The following is an 18,306-nucleotide window of genomic DNA, read 5'->3' as shown; positions in this document are numbered from 1 at the left end:
TCAAAAAGAAAAAAGTTTTCTTTTCTCGGCATTTTTGATCATGTTACACTCTGTTCCATCGAACGGGTGTCCTTAAATACTTTTAAATGCGCTTGATTTATAATTTGCAGAGAGTTAATAACTTTTTTAGCTTAATGGAAAAATGAAAACATTTCTTTTTTAAAAAAATTTCATTTAAAACGGGATTTTTCGGTAAGAGTACGTCCACTGTATATCAGGTTTTCAATATCTGTTTGTCACCATGAACATAATATAACTGGGTCAATTTCACTTAGTTTGTCAATCAAGTCGAACACATCTTTTATCACCCGTTTGTATTCTTCATAAGGAAGATTAATTGAAGGAAGACATCCTATTTAACGAAGAATTTGTCTGCGTCATAGTCTATTTCAATTCCTATAACACTCGATCATTTACTTTCTTTTACTTCTCTTGCAGAGGATGGATCCAGTAGACTTTCGAAAAAGAAAAGCAATTTAAGAAAATTACCCAACGGTCAGAACTTTGGGAATAATCTTTTTTTTATTGTGAACGTTATAAATCTAACATATTTTAAAACAGTTGAATTAAGAGTTTGAATTTAAGATTTTTATTTAGAAGAAACGTGTAATTAATTATTTTAATTGCAAACTTTTATGAAATGTGTTGTATGCAACTTTAGAATCTATAAATAATTAACTACGCAACTGCAGACATGAGTTTATAGTTGCTTTCTCCAAAAGCATGAAAAATCGTTCTGTTTTTCTCCCCATGTCTTCCATTTAGATTTACAAAGAAGAACTGTTTATACAAAGTTTGTAAATAGTTAGAAAGAAACGCTATAATAACGCCTCGTTTGTACCCAGTGCTATTGGCTCACTGGACGTTCATGCAGAGATGTACTGTTGGTGAATTTGGAATCTACCGCTGGGTGAATTTTGTTGCCATCAGTGATTTTTTGTAGGCATTGGTCTTCAGTGAATTTTTGTAGTCACTAATGGTCTTCAAAGCGTTGCCATAAGAACTACGAACGATCTTTTTGTCAAATTCAAACTAATGGTAGTCTTTGATTAACCTTGGTTACCAGACGTAATGATCTGAACATATAAAACTGGAAAACGTCACATTTTTTATAATCCAAAAATAGTTTGAACTGTTTCCTTCTAAGACAGTTATATTTTAATGATTTAGTTTACAAAAAAAAAAAAGAATTGGGCATTACAAATTAAACTTTTATCCCGAGATTATTATATCTTATAATTTTTTATTAAACCCTCCTGTACCCCCCCCCCCCCCCGCCCCCCTCAAAAAAACCCCAAAAGACTTCATCACAATCAGCCTGTGAATCACGTTCCTGATAGTCAGAAGCCGGATTTTATTTGTGGGTGGAATGAAACCAAAGAACGTTGTATCATTTACCGTGAATACTGATCTAAATCACCTTTTATTGATACAGATCAATTTACATAATCTTTAACGAATCAGGTCAAAATAGAGTTTTTCAGGCACAGGCATTTTGTGTAAAATACTTCTAAGGTTGGTTTTCTTTTCTTTTTTTGCCTTATAAAAGCTTACTTTACATAACTCATCTCTTAGAAATAAATGCTTGCAATGTATACTAAAAGGGATTACCGAGGAATCATTGTTTGTGGGGGCCAATTTTCATGGATTGCTTAAATTTTACAGTTTCATAAGGACGTAATTTTGTGTTTTATCTTACGTCTGAAAATGTAGCATGACTTTGTGACCCTAATTTATTATTTCGTGGATGATGTTTATTCGAATATCACAAATATCATGAAAATTGAACCAACATGAAATCTAATGATTCCACAGTATTGACTGCAAAAATAAAAGAAAAGGAGAAAGCTTTATAGTTGATTTGATACCATGACTATATCCGATAATGATCAGCAAATCATAGCAAATCAAAGGGAATTTTATTCATCTAATCTAAATCAGACAAGTTTAGTCACTCACAGTGTATTAATTAGCCAAATACCAGAACTGTAGTACGAAATCAAGTCTGCAGATCAGGGAACATTCATCATGGTCATACCATTTATTTTAGACCAACGGTCCATTACATTCAACTTGTATAAAAAGGATGAAAAAAACTGTGAGGTAGAATAAATATTACATACATGTGTAAGTCAATACCATTAAATGAATGACAGTTTATGAAGTAAATCAAAAGCTAGCAGATAGCATTTACAAACTATAATTAACAAGTAATATGCTTGGTATTGAAGTTTCTTCATAAGTGGGTGATAACCTATATTGTAGTTCTCAGCTGTACATCAGTCTGGGTTGACTAGTCCCCAGGACGACTGTGACAATTCAACTGGCTCAAGAGATCTGGTAAATTGAGAAAATTCATCCCAAAAAGTCTCCAACTATTTTCCAACTTCTGGACTATAAATACAAGTACATGAAGCTGGGCAACACTGGCTACTCCGTGACAGTTATTCCAGGAAACCCCATCAAACTTCACCAAAGTTAATGTGTCCCGTCGTTTTAGCATGAGCCTGAGCCTCACTCTGACCTGAGAGAAGTTTCTGACATACCAAGCACCTGATGGAGAAGTTTGCCACATCCGTAAATTGACGTGACGCCTTGGCCTCCGACGCAATCTCCATGGCTTGACCGAGGACCGATGCATCACTGGTTGGGAATATCGTCTGGACTGGTAGGCTGGGGTCTAAAGGCTCCATGATTAGCGGATCATAGTGAATGCCGTCATATATCACAAATATTCGTTCCTTGTAAAACTTGTCTTCACCAAATCTGTCGATGCGACAACTCTGGGTGTCAACAACAGCGATTTCTACATTAAAGTACTGTGAGAGGATAGAGATTTCTATGGCCCCTCCCCAAGAGTCTGGGTTCATTATCCAGTGGCAGTAGGCATTATTGGTCTTTCCCAGAAACGCCTCCGAGAAATTAATAGGGTCACTCATCACAACTCCGGCAATAATCTCTCTCATGGCTTTAGAACAAGACAGATCTATAACTCCTTTGTTCATGAGAGCATTAATACTGGTAAACAGACAGGAATTGTCAGCAGGAACTACTTTTCTCATCAGGATTCCTTTAGAGTTGATGGACTGTTTCTGAATCACGTTGTCCATCCGCTGCTGCTGGAGTTCTTCCTGCAGCTTACGGTCGCCTTCCACAATCAGTGTGTCTCCAGACCTGAATGGAAGGGAGGACAATGGGCCGTCCTCTTCACTAATGTCAATGACTTTTGGGGGGTAGCCCTGGCGGACAATGAGGGCCCCTCTGGGTATCTTAGTGACCTCTGTGATCTTGTCTTTCAGCTGTCCAATCTTGGAGTCCAGGTTCAGCCCACTCAGAAGGTGCTGTCCTGTTTTGGTTTTGCATCTGAGCTGAAGGGGTCGAGCAGCCATTCTGAAAAATCAAATATGTTTTTCAATTAATTTTAAGACCGACACAATTTCCAGTAATCAGACTAACACAACTTTTTACTCATATATCTCATGGTCACATCACCTCTCTCTGACATAACCAAATCAAAACGGTAAAAGTGGTTAATACGCTGGATGAAACAATAATGCTTGGGTATTAAGTAATATACAGTTGTGTGATTAATTATTCTACAGTTATAAATATTGTTCCCATAAGTGGGGTGGGTATTTTACACAGTTTTATGCATACTGTGTAAGAAGTAAGTACCGGTAGTGTAATTGCAACTTCTCCGGCAGGCTCAGAAAAACAACAGTACTTGAATGTATTAACATTTCCGGATGTTATAAACAAATTAAAATGAAGTTGCTTGCTATTAAATATGTATCTGTTAGACAGCCTTGTATATGTTGCTTCTGTTGTATATTTTAGGGCATATCATTGACTTTTATGAAGTCTACCTCACATCTCAACAAAACGCAAAATGTGTTGAATTTATATCAAGTTGTATAAAAAGGGTAGTTGGTATGGAAGCTTATGAAATACATTTGAAATGTTTTTCCGAGCCTGTCGGAAAGGCCCAAGAAGTTGAAATTGTAAGTACATGTTGTGTATTTAATTACCCCCATCTATTAAAAAAAAATATTTTAACAGTACATATACGAATGTATGCAATATATACTTTGAATTTTATTTTATCTCTAACATGTCTAAAATACTGTGGTTTCATCAATATTCGTTGAATACCAATTTTCATGGATTTCGTTGTTAAGTTGATCCACGAAATTAAATGTTCATTGAAGTGCAATTTCTATTAATATTTTGTATTGATAGGCCGGTTGGCCATGAATTTAAAAACTGAAACTGTGATTTTTACTTTATCCACGAAAATTGATACCCTCGAATATTAATGAAACCACAGTAACACTGAGTAAGAAAATTTCTCTCTGACCTAAATGGTTTTTTCTAAATAGATTGTATAATTAAAGGCAGAGCCACAAATAATATAAATGTTATTTATGTCTCTGATTAAAGGTTTAATTATATAACCAGATAACTATACTGTTACAGTAACAGAAACAGCTGATAAATCAATTGGCAATTAAAGTCTGCTGTAATTAAAATATTTAAAAGATAATCATGTAAAAATATGGAATTCTAAATTGGCAAATGCTGAACTCCCACAACAATATTACAGGGTATTGACTTCCCACGACTAAGAATAAACTGCATTCTTCTGACCCAAACTAGTTCATGCTCTGGCAAAACACAACCCTGGAGTTCGATAAGTTCAAGTTTGAACCAGACAACTGGCTTTGTTTCCATTGTTCAGAGCGTTGCTTCTATCTTAACAATCCGTTGTTGTGGAGCTGATTCCAATTCTTACCTGTGTTGTATTGTACCCAGGAAACTAAGTATTTGTTAAAAAAAAATATTCCAACATTAATATTCTGTTACTGTTTTAACGTTCGAGCCGGACCGGATTTGTGCCTTACGTCATCAATCGTTGTGCACATACAGGAAATAAGCATGGCTTTGAAAGAGAGTGTTCCTATGTTAAATAAAGGTAAGATGCGTTTGATTTAGACATATGTCCCTCGTTTAAATTGCATGACAATCACGCATATTCTTGGTTTTGTAGTGTTCACTTCTTTTTTTCGTGATTTGTTTTTACGACAGAGAAAATTCGGGTTACTTTGTTATTTACAGCCTTAGTCACGTTGTACTAAACTTAAAAGGCATCATCGTTTGGGCTCATCATGATAAAATATGTATTTTTGTTTTTGTTATAGGCGTTTTCAAATAGATTATGGACAACAGTAGTAATGCGTGGACGGGGGGGGGGGGGGGGTCACATTTCTTATATTTTGCTATGGAGGTCCCCTCCCCATTCTTCCTTAGCAAACAGTGGTATTCATTGGGCCTTCTTAAAATATGGATCCGCGCATGGCCCTGATTGATAAAATACAGCAGTTAAGCATGAGCACCATCTCTTAATCAGCTATTAATTCGATCAACTTTGTCGGCAGGTATAACAGAATCAATACTAATGGGAATTAAAATGCAAGATTTCTTCATTGACATTTCATCTATTTTTACCCAGAGAAATTAACCTGAATGAAAGCAAATTTCTTACCATTCATGCGTGCTTACGGAGATTTATAATAGGAAATACCCTTAACATCTTTTCCTTTTTGAATTACTTTGGACACCTAGCTAGCTCGTACAATTTTTCAACATTATCATCCAAATATATACTCTTCATGTCTTCAAACTTCAATGCAAAATCCCCAACAGAGTGATAGACTTCTATTTTTGATTGTGTATTGAAACTTTAATCTGTAGAGGAGGCATTAATTGTTTAAAGAAAATCTGGATTTTTTCCATTCTTAATTGTTGATGCACATACAGTTATACCTGATCAGACCCATGCAACCTTACAGAAAGTAAACCCCAACTAAACTCAGGGTTTACGTTCTGGGTTTACTCTGGGTTTACTAGAGTGGACCCAGAGTAAACCCAGAGTGGACACAAATTAAGAGTAAACCTGGTGAGAGGTATACCCCTGAAAGCTGACACTACACGTGAATTCAGAATATACAAGGGACAGGAATTACAGGCAGTAAGATGGTTAGATAAAAGACGAGTCTGCTTCACACTTCAGTGCGTGCAGTTGACCGCAAAAGCAATTTCCAAGTAAACCCAAAGTAAACCGTGAGTGGACCCAAATTTTCAAAAAGTAAACACAGAGTAAACCCCAAAAGTAAACCCTGGGTTCAGTTGGGTTTTACTCTGATGTTACGCTGGTTCTGATCAGTACTGTTGTTTTTGCACAAAGGTATTTATGATAATCAATATGCTAAGCAAATAGTGGTGAAAGCTGCATGCAGAGAAACCTTGAACAGTAAGAAGATATCATTTTTAAACTGGATATGATGAGGTAATCATATATTGTAAAATCTATGATTAACTTTATATGATTTGATCACCCCCAATCGTATTTTATCAGCCCATAATATACTCCTGACAGATTAGCGATGCATGGATTCCTTGATTATTTTTTAAATCAATAATAGGAGAAAGACTTAAAGTCTAACCTCTATTTTTATTATAAAGACATTGAAAGCTGTTTCATATTCTTCTATATTATCTGTCCCAGACTCCCAATAGGATGATTCATATTTTAAACTTTTTTAAATTAATCAGTATTTTAAAAATAATCAGTAAGTTACCTCTGCATGATGAAAGTAAAAATGAAATTCTTTTACTAGTCACTGATGAGAATAAAAAAAACCATAAATTCGTCATTTGAAAAGCCCTTTCTATCTTGTCATTGAGTTCAGTGGTTACTAAGTAGATGTTAGGCCAGAACCCCTATTAGGTCACTAGTTCAAACTCAGGGCTGCTGTTGTCACTTGATACTTTGTGTTGTATTAAACAAGACACTTTATCTGCAGCATTTTCTCAGTCCACCCAACTGATATTAAGGGTTCCAACCTCAGTCCACCCAGCTGATATTGGGTCCCAGCCTCAGTACACCCAGCTGATATTGGGTCCTGGTCTCGGTCCACCCAGCTGATATTGGGGGTTCCGGCCTCGGTCCACCCAGCTGATATTGGGGGTTTCAGCCTCAGTCCACTCAACTGATATTAGGTACCGGCCTCAGTACACCCAGCTGATATTGGGGGTTCCGGCCTCAGTCCACCCAGCTGATATCGGGGGTTCTGGCCTTAGTCCACTCAACTGATATTAGGTACCGGCCTCAGTACACCCAGCTGATAGTGGGGGTTCCAGCCTCAGTCCACCCAGCTGATATTGGGTATCCCTTGTCCACGGATTTACATCCGAACGAACCTATTTACATTTGTACAATCAAATGTTAAATATTTATTGAATCATACTACCAACGAAATTACGTCCCCACGAACTAGGGAAATTTTGGCTACCCACGAGCATTGAGCCCCACGAATAAAAATATGATACCGCAGTTATTGTAAACGTCCCATCAAGGGGAGTAAAATATTGTCATCCTAGCACCATGGAAACAGAAAATAAACACTGGCTTTTGCTTCTTCAGGGCTCTGACATATATGATATAGCAACTTAACTCTATCATCTTGTTACAACATTGTTAAGAAATTATCAATTGCAAACAACATGAAAGTACCTGAATCAGGGGATGAAAATGTTGAAAAAATTGTAAAATTATAATGAAATCATGTAAATTAAAATCGCAAAAAATTAACATTTCCAATATTTTTTTTCCCAAATAAACTGAAGTTTTAAGATGGAATTGGACATCTGTCGATAATAGTGCGGATTAAAGTATATTATCATTAAAATACTTTCACCTGTTTATTATTTTCAAATTTTACAATATTTAACCAAAAAATAGCTTTTAAAAATATTTGAAGAGATAAAAATTGTAAACCCCCCCCAGTGGGATTCAAACTCATGACGTACAGATTCATAGTAAACCCTCTAACCCATCGCTCTATGCTGTTAGGTGACAATATTGTAAAAGAAACTACCGGTACTTGTATTATTACTCTTGGTTTTATTGTTTATCTTGATAAACAATACATGTAAGTCACAACATGGAACTTATGGGGAAGTGTCCCATACCACCTTAAAGAGAGCTGGACTACTGATGCAGATGAACTTATGGCTTATGACCAAATTAATGAATGCTTATTATGTTAATCACAAACTAATTAATATTAATTTGAATTAAGTGGCTGTAAAATATAATTTTTAAAATTAAAATAAAGGAAAAAAATTGATTTAATATAAATTTTGCTCATCAAATATCATTCCATGTGACCAAAAATATTTACAACTTTGTGTTAATTGTTACAGTAATAGTTCTTTAAATTTGTAAAATGCAGCCCTGATTTGATACCTATCGTTAATTTGATGTGTATAGAATATAGAATTGTGATTATTAATAACATTTTTAACTTGTTGGAACAAAACATCTTTAGAGATCTTTAAAGAGGTTTTTGGCTTATACAGTACGTGGCTTATGAAGCTGTTATTAAATAAGACAGATGTAATTTTAATTTTAAAGAAGGTTGATGGTGTTAAGACATAAGTTTGTACTGTTATATATATATATTTATGCCTGCCTGCTCACATCTATACTATTACGTAGCAAAACTCAACTCTTTCGTAAAGAATAAAACTGGTCATTTATTGAAGAATACATAGCATAAAAGTTGCATAAAACATAATGCCATAGTCAAAGTCACAACACAATGTAATAAAAAATGAAGAATAAGTGATGTGATGTGACAAGTAGAAAATAGGCATTTCCTCCAATAAATGACATAAAACTCAAAAGAACAATATTCATACAAAAACCTTGAAAATATCACACAGTATCCTGAGATTGAGACTAGTGAATTATTATGCATTAAAGTTTTAGACCCTTGGCAACTGTTATATATATATATATTTATATTAATACTTGTATTACATGTGTGTAGCAGTATAATACAATACATGTTTGACATCCTGATTAACTTTAATGGGAGTTTGAGATGATACATTGAAATTTAATTAAGTGGTATGTGTAATACATGTAGCTTAATATATATAAGAGTGTTCCGGAATATAAAAGTATTAACTAATATGAAACTAATTGCAATGCACTGAATGCAACCATAATTGAGGTGTCTTTAAAAAAAATTATGCACCGAATAACATCAGGATGCAAAAAGTGTACAGGTAATTATTTCTTTCACTCAATACATGTATTATCAAATATTTTGTATGGAAACATCAGACTGCAGTGTAAAGCATTTTGTTGTATTCAGAGGCACTGCAGCTAGACAATATTTGTTTTATTTTGATTTCAATTCCTTCTCATTCATTCATTCTGTCAATGAGCACTTGGCCCTGATTCCTATTGACTTGTATGTATGTTATGGCGGTGCGCCAGGGAGTCCGACTTTAGTGTGTTAATGAACGATATAAATAATCAGGGGTCGCACACACCACACATTGTCCATTATTAGGTGTGTAATCAGAGAAGTATATGTAAACACTGTAACTCCTACCATACAGCACATGTGTAATCTACCAGAATTAACTCCCTCAGGGACTCGTGTACATATATCATAATGGTTGTTTCACTCATCATATGTCTCTCCCATTTCCTGCCAACTGATGGAATCATGCGACGAGTGAGTGATATTTAAAGTCACAGTGATCTACAGACTTTATAAAAAAGTCCCCAAGGTGTACAGAGTCAATGTCAAAAACTCTGTGTTACTTTAGCATGGGCTGTTGAAGAGTTGGCCGTGTCCATTTGTTTATATACACTGTGTGATTAACTGATTTCTTATCCAGCTTTGTTGACAAACAAACCATGTGGACAGATAAACCGGTGTTAACTGTGTATTTTTTTCATCTTGTCATAGATTCAGAGATAATTTACTCATACCTTTAACTGTTAAACCCAAGTTATCCAGTTTCAGGACTTCTGTTAAACCTTGATTGTTGAAATTAAACTCCTGAAAACAAGTGAGTTCAGTTCAAGTGGGATTTTTTTCTCGGAATATCTGACAACTTCAGAAGCTGACATACATCCAGGAATTTTTTCCGGAGAACTCGGGGAGTGCAGGGGCAAAGAGAATGCCATCGTTTATCACACCTGTCCTTCCAGGTAAAATATCAGAGATTGAACTTGGGGGTCGGGCCGTCACAATGTAGGGAGGTGAGGAAATACAGTATTAGCTACATAATCAGTCTCTTTATACATGGGATAAAAGCTGAAGGTCCAAGCTTGCTGCTTTGTTTACATGAATGGGGCGCCTGTAAAGTGCGAAACGAAATCGAAACGAAACGAAACGAAATCGAACGAAACGAAATGAAACCAATCGAACCGAAACGAAACCAATCGAAACGAAACGAAATCAAACGAAACGAAACCAAAAATGGAAACGAAACGGAATTTAAACAAAACTAATATCAATTTTGACTACATAAAAGGGGAAATAAATTTATTAAAATAAATTTTTAACCATAAAATATAACTACCTGTATGTTTCAGATTGCCGCTGAAAATTTTTAAGCCGATTATCCGAAATTTGCAAAAATTATATAATTATGTAAATATGTGATATACATTCCTCGACCTTTTAATGTTTCTAATTTGTTTCATTAAATGATAAAAATGATATTCAGACGTTTTGGAGAGAGAGAGAGAGAGAGAGAGAGAGAGAGAGAGAGAGAGAGAGAGAGATGCCTTAATACTTATCAGCGACATCACAAAGCAAAGTATATACGCAAGTTTGGGAGAGAGAGATATAGAGATATGATGATGATGATGATGATGGTGATACTGAATGGGACATTCTAACATCAATTTTCTTTTTATCGATTTGAAATATTGTTAAAATGAAACGATCGAATACAATGTGATTTAGAGCATACTGGTTGGTTACCAGCTTCGAACATATAATAAGAATTGTTGTAATATGTATAGCATGAATTTAGACCTCGTAATTTGACAAAATTAACGTGCAAGATAAAGAGGGTTTTTTTTTACCTGTGTTTTACCTTAAATCAAACATAATCCCCTCTTTCTCTCCCTTTCACACGCACGCACAATGTATTTGAATCATTTTTTGCAATATTTCATATCGATATAAAAAAATCGTGTAGTTGGAATGTCACCGTAAATACTGTAAACGCACTATATTTAGGGTGTACAACATTTGGCGGAATATAATTTTTCAACAAGTTAGCATGGATTTGATTTAGCGCATTTCTGAATTTACCTTTTTATCTATTTATAAATTTTATATTTGTCAATGTACTTGATTTTGCGGACGCCATTTTCCGCCAAAAACGCAAAATAGAATACACAGCCAAAGGGGTAAAGACAGTTTTTAATACGTTTACAGTATAATCATCTTTATATTGTGTAGTTAATGAAACTAATTAGAAACATTAAAAGGTAGAGGAATGTACATCACTTATTTATATAATTATATAATTTTTGCAAAGAAGATGGGTGAATAAGGAGTGTAAATTGCCCATATGAGGAAAGATAAGATACTATAATATTAAAATATCAACAAATCTCATAGGTTCTTTCTAAATCATTAAAAATAATGTATATTTACCATAACATCGATTTATAACTCTTAAATATGTTAAATATTTGGAATAATGATGATTTAAACTGACGTATGCGTGTCAAAACCTCCAAATAGTGTCATTTTTAGAACTTCAATTCCTTTTGTTTTAAAGAGTGGGTCTGAGCTCCAAATTTTTGTCATAGTCTATATAAGGTTTAAAGGAAATCAAACCGATTTCAATCAACAAAAACGTGGAGAGATGACCCACTATACTTTAAAAATGTCATTTTGTATCGCAACATTTGAACGTTTTAGAAAAATAATACAAGTCCGTAAATTTGTGGATGAAGTCGGATATCGTTTATTAAAATGTTCAAATATGAATATAGTTAGAAATTGGGCTTTTGTAATTATAACATTTTAAGTGTATTTAGTTGGAAAAAAATTTAATTTAAAATTGTATTTTACGACTCAACCAAATGGGCATTTGCGCTATCTTGTTCCCCCATCTTATTTCGGATAATCGGCTTAAAAACTTACAGCGACAATCTGAAACATACAGGTAGTTATATTTTATGGTTCAAAAAATTATTTCAATGAATTTATTTTCACTTTTATGTAGTCAAAATTGATATTTGTTTTGTTTAAATTACGTTTCGTTTCGTTTCGATTTTTGGTTTCGTTTCGTTTGATTTCGTTTCGTTTCGATTGGTTTCGTTTCGTTTCGATTGGTTTCGTTTCGTTTCGATTGGTTTCGTTTCGTTTCGTTCGATTTCGTTTCGTTTCGTTTCGATTTCGTTTCGCACTTTACAGGCGCCCACATGAATGACACAGGTTTTAAAATGTGCCACTGTATCACCTGTGCTAAGGTTCATAGTTTGTACAGGTATGACTGCTTTGTTTATGTTTTCAAGGTACGATTCGCCAATTTCCCATGCTGAGCTTATTTTTGGATTCTAGGTGTTCAAAATATTGTTATATACATGTATATGGATATTAAATAAGTAGGTAATAGTTTCTCTCAATATTTGCTCTAAAATTCTATAAAGTTGTTTAAATCACATGAAAATATTACACATTCTAACCATCTTGAACATGTAAGTACATAAGGTATCACTTTTATATCCTGTCATCAAAAAAGAATGACATCAACATTTTGTCAAATTTCTGAGATGTAGTAAAAATGATGAAAAATGGCACCTTATCTGAATATCTCATAGCTATTTTTTGATGAGGAAAATGTGTCCGCATGCAGTTGTTGCCTTCAAGAAAATTACTGATATATATATACTGAAGAATTGGTGTCTTCTGCTCAGTTTTAAGAAAAATGCTTGAAAATGCTTTGTGTATGATGTCACAGTTACCCTTAATTGTGAAAGTCTAATCAGGTAACTATAGATTCCTAATGTGTTAATAAATGCTACATTTCATTTTTTTTTTTTTTGATAGTTTTAAAAATCACTTTAAAACACCTATAGTAGGGCATAATGTGACTGAAACTCAATTTCAAAGGCATAATTTACAATAGAGTCTGACCACACTATTCCTATTGCTGCTTTTGATTGCTGTCCAAAAAAACTCAAAACATCAAATTGATAAGTTACTATTGTCAAGTTTATCAGATATGAAATGTCAAACAGTAGGTTTATTTTGACTTTCAAATTTTAATAGTCCAAAGGCAATCATGGGAGGCAACTCCCCTATTCTTATCTGTTTTCAGTGACATGATTATTGGGAGTAGCTAAGTAAAGCTGTCATATATTAATAATTATATCGGTTTTCCAAGTACCGCTACCCTGTTATATGCAATCTGAATGTCACCAGCTCTGTCTTTTAGTATAATAATGTACATTTTACATACAGTAGTGTGTGTATATTTTTATGTTATCAGTTTTTCATTCCTTCAGTTGCTTCCTATGATGAATTATACCTCTTCTTAAGAATAAATCGTGGAGCACGTGGCTCAATGGTCATACACAAGCCCTGTTGTGGTCACTTAATGGTGTGTTTTGCCCATTAACACATTATCTACATTGTTTCAGTCCACCCAGCTGCAATTGGGTACTGGCTTTACTCTGGGAGTTAACCTATAATGGACTGCTGTCCCATCCTGGGGGAGTCAATGACTCTCATCAACTCTATACTACTGAAACAGGGGACAAGCTCAGGCTCTATGTACCTTCGTGGCTCAGGGAAGGATCATATATAAACGATTAAACTCAGGGATGCTTGGTTGGGGTACTCTAACTTGATATATTTGTATATAATATGTAGTGCTCTCATGAGTACAATTATATGATAAAACAGAAAACTTATTTAAAGCATGTTGTAAAGAGATGCAGCAGTTTCAATGTATTCAAATTAAATGAATATTATGTAAATGAAAATTATGTTAATAAAAAGTTATTGATGTAGTGAAATGGAATTTTACATATATATACAATGTACCAATTTATGTTCTTTGCTTTATACAAGTGCAAAGGCATCATCAATTCTCCTAGGAAATCTTCAATATTGTATCATAGTAAATGAGGTAAATAATCACTAAAGCTGTCCCTACATTGAACACATTTTGTCTGCATTGCCAAAATTAAGAAATTAATAATACACTAGCTGTGTGGCTAAAAATCAAACATTCCAATCAGGCTGTGTCTGTTACATGTATTACACTCGATTTTATTGACTGTGTGCAGCAGCCATATCATTGTCGAAGGTTGACTGTAAGCGTCTTGGATAGTGAATGATTTCTGTCTGGGTCAAAATCAAATTGAAAATACTATAAATATTTATGATCTAGTTAAATTGTTCTTGGAAAATGAATATGTGACTGAATGCATTCTACATGCGGTTCTGTTCTAAGCTTAAAGTTGCTCAGGGGTATCAAGAAGAGCTTGATCAACATGATCAATGAATAATATTTTGCATTATTTTGTGTGTTGTCCAAGTTGCATTAGTTGTACTGTTTTGGGTTTTTCTGGGGGTTTTAACAAATCATGTAATTTACTGTCTCTTGAGTTGGGGATGGGAATGACAGATAAAGTTCACAGAAGGTCAAGTGATCAGAAGGAGATTGCTGAGGCCATTTATGTAAATGTTTTGGAATGATTTTAATTAAAGCTATGGGAACAGTGAGAATGAAAAGCCATATTCTAGGCACATTGCAACTTTAGAATATACAAACTGTCTCTTCAGCTATTATGTTACTTTAATAGAGGGAGAGAAGAAGAAAGGTCCCATCAATAGGTTAAATCGATGATTGGTTTTTTGGTTTTTTTTTTTTTTTTTACCAATTCTGCAAGTCATGCATATTTTTATTTTTTTTTTTACAATTATTCATGTTAAACATGTTAAATCTCTGATCTTGATTGCATGGCTTAAGTTTGCATGATGGTAATGAGAAATGGAATTTTGGAAAGTTTGAGTGATTGGCCGCATGGAGTGGAAGCTATAGACATTGTGATTTGTAAGATATAAGGCAGAGACAATTTACTGTGCATTGAATCCACAGGGACCATTAGAATGATGGGGCTTTGTCAAGACATGTTCTGAAAACAAGTAGTGTTACCTAAAAAATGTACAAGAGAGTGGCCATCAGGGGTGTATATTAACTAATATTTACATTCTACTGTGTTTTTCCATTGAATTCCGTGATGTTTAAATGCCTCTAAATGCAACACCTATTCACTGCGTATGAATTTACATGTAATTTACATAAGTAGTTCTCAAACAGTGATTTCTATGTAATCGGTTAAAAAATGTATTTCATAAATGTTGTCAAAACACCATGTTTTATAATTATTCAACAAAACAGTTGACTTTATTGTTAAAAGCAACATTTCAATAGTTATTTTTCATGGATTATATTTTCATGCTCGTCGATCTCATCTCAACGGTCTCTGTGAAAACCAGTTTAAACCGGTATTACAAATCAGCTGTTCTTGCTGTTACTAATTTACTCCCTCCGTGGTCTTCACTTTATATCGATTTATTTCAGTAAACAGTTGATTTCTTCAGTAAGGGAATGTAAATATAAGCATTAAATGATTTATTTTTGACGTCGTCGTGTCAATAACTGCCGTCAGGTGAGCAGACAAATTATCATAATGCGCTAACGCGCGTTATTCAATTTGTCTGCTCACCTGACGGCAGTTATTGACACGACGACGTCAAAAATAAATCATTCAATGCTATATTAACTCCCTAACCCAGGAAGTTCAGAACATATTGAAAAGAGGAATTAAATGTCCAGCAGTACCGGTAATTGTTTTGCAGTCATAAACATACGTCTGAGTCTGACCTTGATTGACCTTTTATTGAATGTGAGGTGTATGTATCCTGGTATTGGAAATGAACTGTTAGAGCCTGACTGTATATGTGCATCGTTACAGTATATTATTCATCCTGTGTCAAATCAGGCCACAGAGGAAGATGTGATTCAGTTAATTGTCTTTGCCAGGATATGGTGCGATTAGTTATGTGCAAGTATCAGCTCATAATCAGAAGTTGTAAATCAGAAGACAAATCCAGCAATAATCTGGAGGACACTTATAGCCCAGCTTTGATGTGTCTTACCTGTGGGTGTTTGCTTAAATTACTGTTTAGACTGCATGGATTCACCTGAATTTTTAAAATGGAGCAGAATGGATTATATACATGCACATTACTATGCATAGGGGGTGTGACTGACGAAATGTGAAGTGGGGCTTTTCCTGGTTGGCGTACGGTATATATATGTGGATCGGGAGATGTTTTTGTTTACATCCTGTGAGGGTGTTGTATCGTAAGCCAAGCTTAAAAAGCTAGTCTCTACAGGTGAATGAACAGGGGAAAAAAAGTTTAACGTTTTAAAAAAAAAACCAACATACACACTCTCTTCTGCACGAATTGATTGAGCAGGAACTTTATATATATAGAGAGAGAGTAAAGTGTGAAGTTTAAAACTGTGTTATTCATGATGGCCTGGCATGGAAATGGAACAGGTAAACTTGGAGATTTTATGTATGACATGTGCATTTAAAGGGTCAGTCTTTAACACTTTATGTATCAATTTGAAAATGCAGGTATTTTTATGCATGTATTTTGTTATGTCAGCAAATCTTTTGCAGCTTAGTTAATGTTCTTGTTTTCTGTTTTCATTGAAACAGCTGATATTATTGAATTTTATTTTATGTTAAACTTTGATTTTAGTATGTACCGGTACCTAAATGGGTCAAGCTATTTATTGTGAGAGCTCTTAACAAATTAATTGCCTTATTGATTAACTTTGATGATTTTTAACCAACATATTTGCCTTTTAGTGTTATAAAGACCAATCCAGATTTCAGAGCATCAAATTTAAAAGTCTAAAAAAAAAAGAAAAAAAAGGAGACCTTTTGTATAGACTTAACAATCAAGATTTTGTTTATGTCGTTAATGATCAGTTGGTATGTTAACTATTTGATAAGAATTGTAGATATTAATAAGATATGATTTAAATGTTTTCTAAGATGGAGAGAACTAATATAGGCTAGTATTCCTGCTGTTCAATCCAGATTCATTTATATACTTATATGTATATTTTTGAATAAAATATTTCTTAAACTAAATGTTTTCTATATAAACAAATCTTAATTAAAAAGTAAAGATTAACTGTATGCTTTATATCTCAATAAGAGCAGTCATTCTGGGTAAAAAATATGTTATGGACATGCATGTTATAAGATATGGTAATTATTAAATAAATGCTTTCTTTAATGTATGTGATGGTATGTTAAATATTATATGCAACAAACAGTGTTTATCAATAAGTGTTTGTAATGCATATGTTTTTTAAAGTGGGGGGGGGGGGGGACAAACTCGTCCAAAAAATCCTTGACAAGCAAAAAAAAAAGAAGAAAGGGGAAATGACCAAGTCACTGATATTTGAAATGAAAGTCAAGTAGGAATTTTGATGGCCACTCATGGCTGTAATAAAATTAGGAGTGAATACTTAATGAATGAATTTAATGTCTACCCGAGTTAATTTACGTTGTTGATGACGTTGCTGAATTAATACAGAAGAATACATAAATAATCATGATACGATACATAGAGATGTACAGACTGAAGTTAATATATCCCAGTGATGGTATCTCCCCTCGTCTCTCTCTGATTCACTGATCGAACACAATCGGAGTGTTTAAAGTGTGTGTAGATTGCATTTTTTATGTAATGTTGACCTTTCCCAAACGCAAAAGACTCCAATGAATAATTCATTTATTTTGGAAACTGTTTAAATAAAATTATCAATAGGTTCTGTAACCCATGAATATCGCGATACATCAATCCTTTTTTTGTTCAAGTTTATTACAGTTTTATTGACCCTTTTTGTCATCATTTCAATTTCATATGTTATAAAGTGTTCTAAATATTTTTTTCAGTGTGCCATCTTTTACATTACACCAGTCAAGTAAATGTTTTAAAAAACCTCAGTCTGCTTTCCTTTACGCATACCGTACAAATTGTACATTCACTGCATTGAGTTGAGGTAGATCTTGGGTTAAATGGGTATAATGTTTAATCTTCCTTGTTGCAAGTTTGACAATATCTCATCTATAAGAGATTTTATGGTAGTTTAAGAATTAAGTTACACCCAGAGAACCCCCTCCCCCCTGATTGATGATGCTTGTGTGGTTCCTTTATAACGAGAAAAGAATAGTACCTGTAATCAATAGTGGGTGTCCAATGATGGAAAAGTTACTTTTACTGCATATATACATTAAGAAACAAAATTAACATGAATATTAAATAAGTCCAAACCTGGTTTACCCATTTTTAGAATAATTGATGCATT

At 34.0% G+C, this 18,306-nt stretch overlaps 2 protein-coding genes across 12 annotated transcripts in view; one reads left to right on the top strand and one right to left on the bottom strand.

Annotated features, from left to right (window-relative positions):
- Positions 1 to 1,902: 1,902 nt before the first annotated feature.
- On the bottom strand, positions 1,903 to 4,912 carry LOC128158132 (ubiquitin thioesterase OTU1-like). 2 transcript variants are annotated; one of them, XM_052820882.1, is made up of 2 exons: positions 4,793 to 4,912; positions 1,903 to 3,390 (listed from the first exon to the last, which is right to left on the bottom strand). In XM_052820882.1, the coding sequence occupies exon 2, from the start codon at positions 3,387 to 3,389 to the stop codon at positions 2,463 to 2,465; it is 927 nt and encodes a 308-aa protein (XP_052676842.1). In that variant the 5' UTR covers position 3,390; positions 4,793 to 4,912; the 3' UTR covers positions 1,903 to 2,462. The 2 variants fall into 2 exon arrangements, with proteins under 2 accessions (XP_052676842.1, XP_052676843.1); XM_052820883.1 differs by lacking the exon at positions 4,793 to 4,912 and adding an exon at positions 4,602 to 4,754.
- The window catches only part of LOC128158127 (6-phosphofructo-2-kinase/fructose-2,6-bisphosphatase-like), a 52,842-nt gene continuing 39,374 nt past the window's right edge, over positions 4,839 to 18,306 (top strand). For 5 of the 10 annotated variants that reach the window (XM_052820871.1, XM_052820868.1, XM_052820878.1 and 2 more), the window contains exon 1: positions 4,839 to 4,972. In XM_052820871.1, coding sequence (XP_052676831.1) covers positions 4,936 to 4,972 — 37 coding nt within the window. In that variant the 5' untranslated portion in view covers positions 4,839 to 4,935. Of the gene's footprint in view, positions 4,973 to 9,027; positions 9,136 to 9,458; positions 10,076 to 15,800; positions 16,475 to 18,306 lie in introns of those variants that run through there. The other 5 variants (XM_052820869.1, XM_052820873.1, XM_052820872.1 and 2 more) reach the window with 5 other exon arrangements.

Source organism: Crassostrea angulata, chromosome 8 (assembly GCF_025612915.1).
Source record: "Crassostrea angulata isolate pt1a10 chromosome 8, ASM2561291v2, whole genome shotgun sequence".
NCBI lineage: Eukaryota > Metazoa > Mollusca > Bivalvia > Ostreida > Ostreidae > Magallana > Magallana angulata.
This window is presented reverse-complemented; position numbering and strand designations above follow the sequence as displayed.

Excerpts from the sequence above, each read along its gene's own strand:
- LOC128158132 (XM_052820882.1), bottom strand. The coding sequence starts at position 3,389 with ATGGCTGCTCGACCCCTTCAGCTCAGATGCAAAACCAAAACAGGACAG.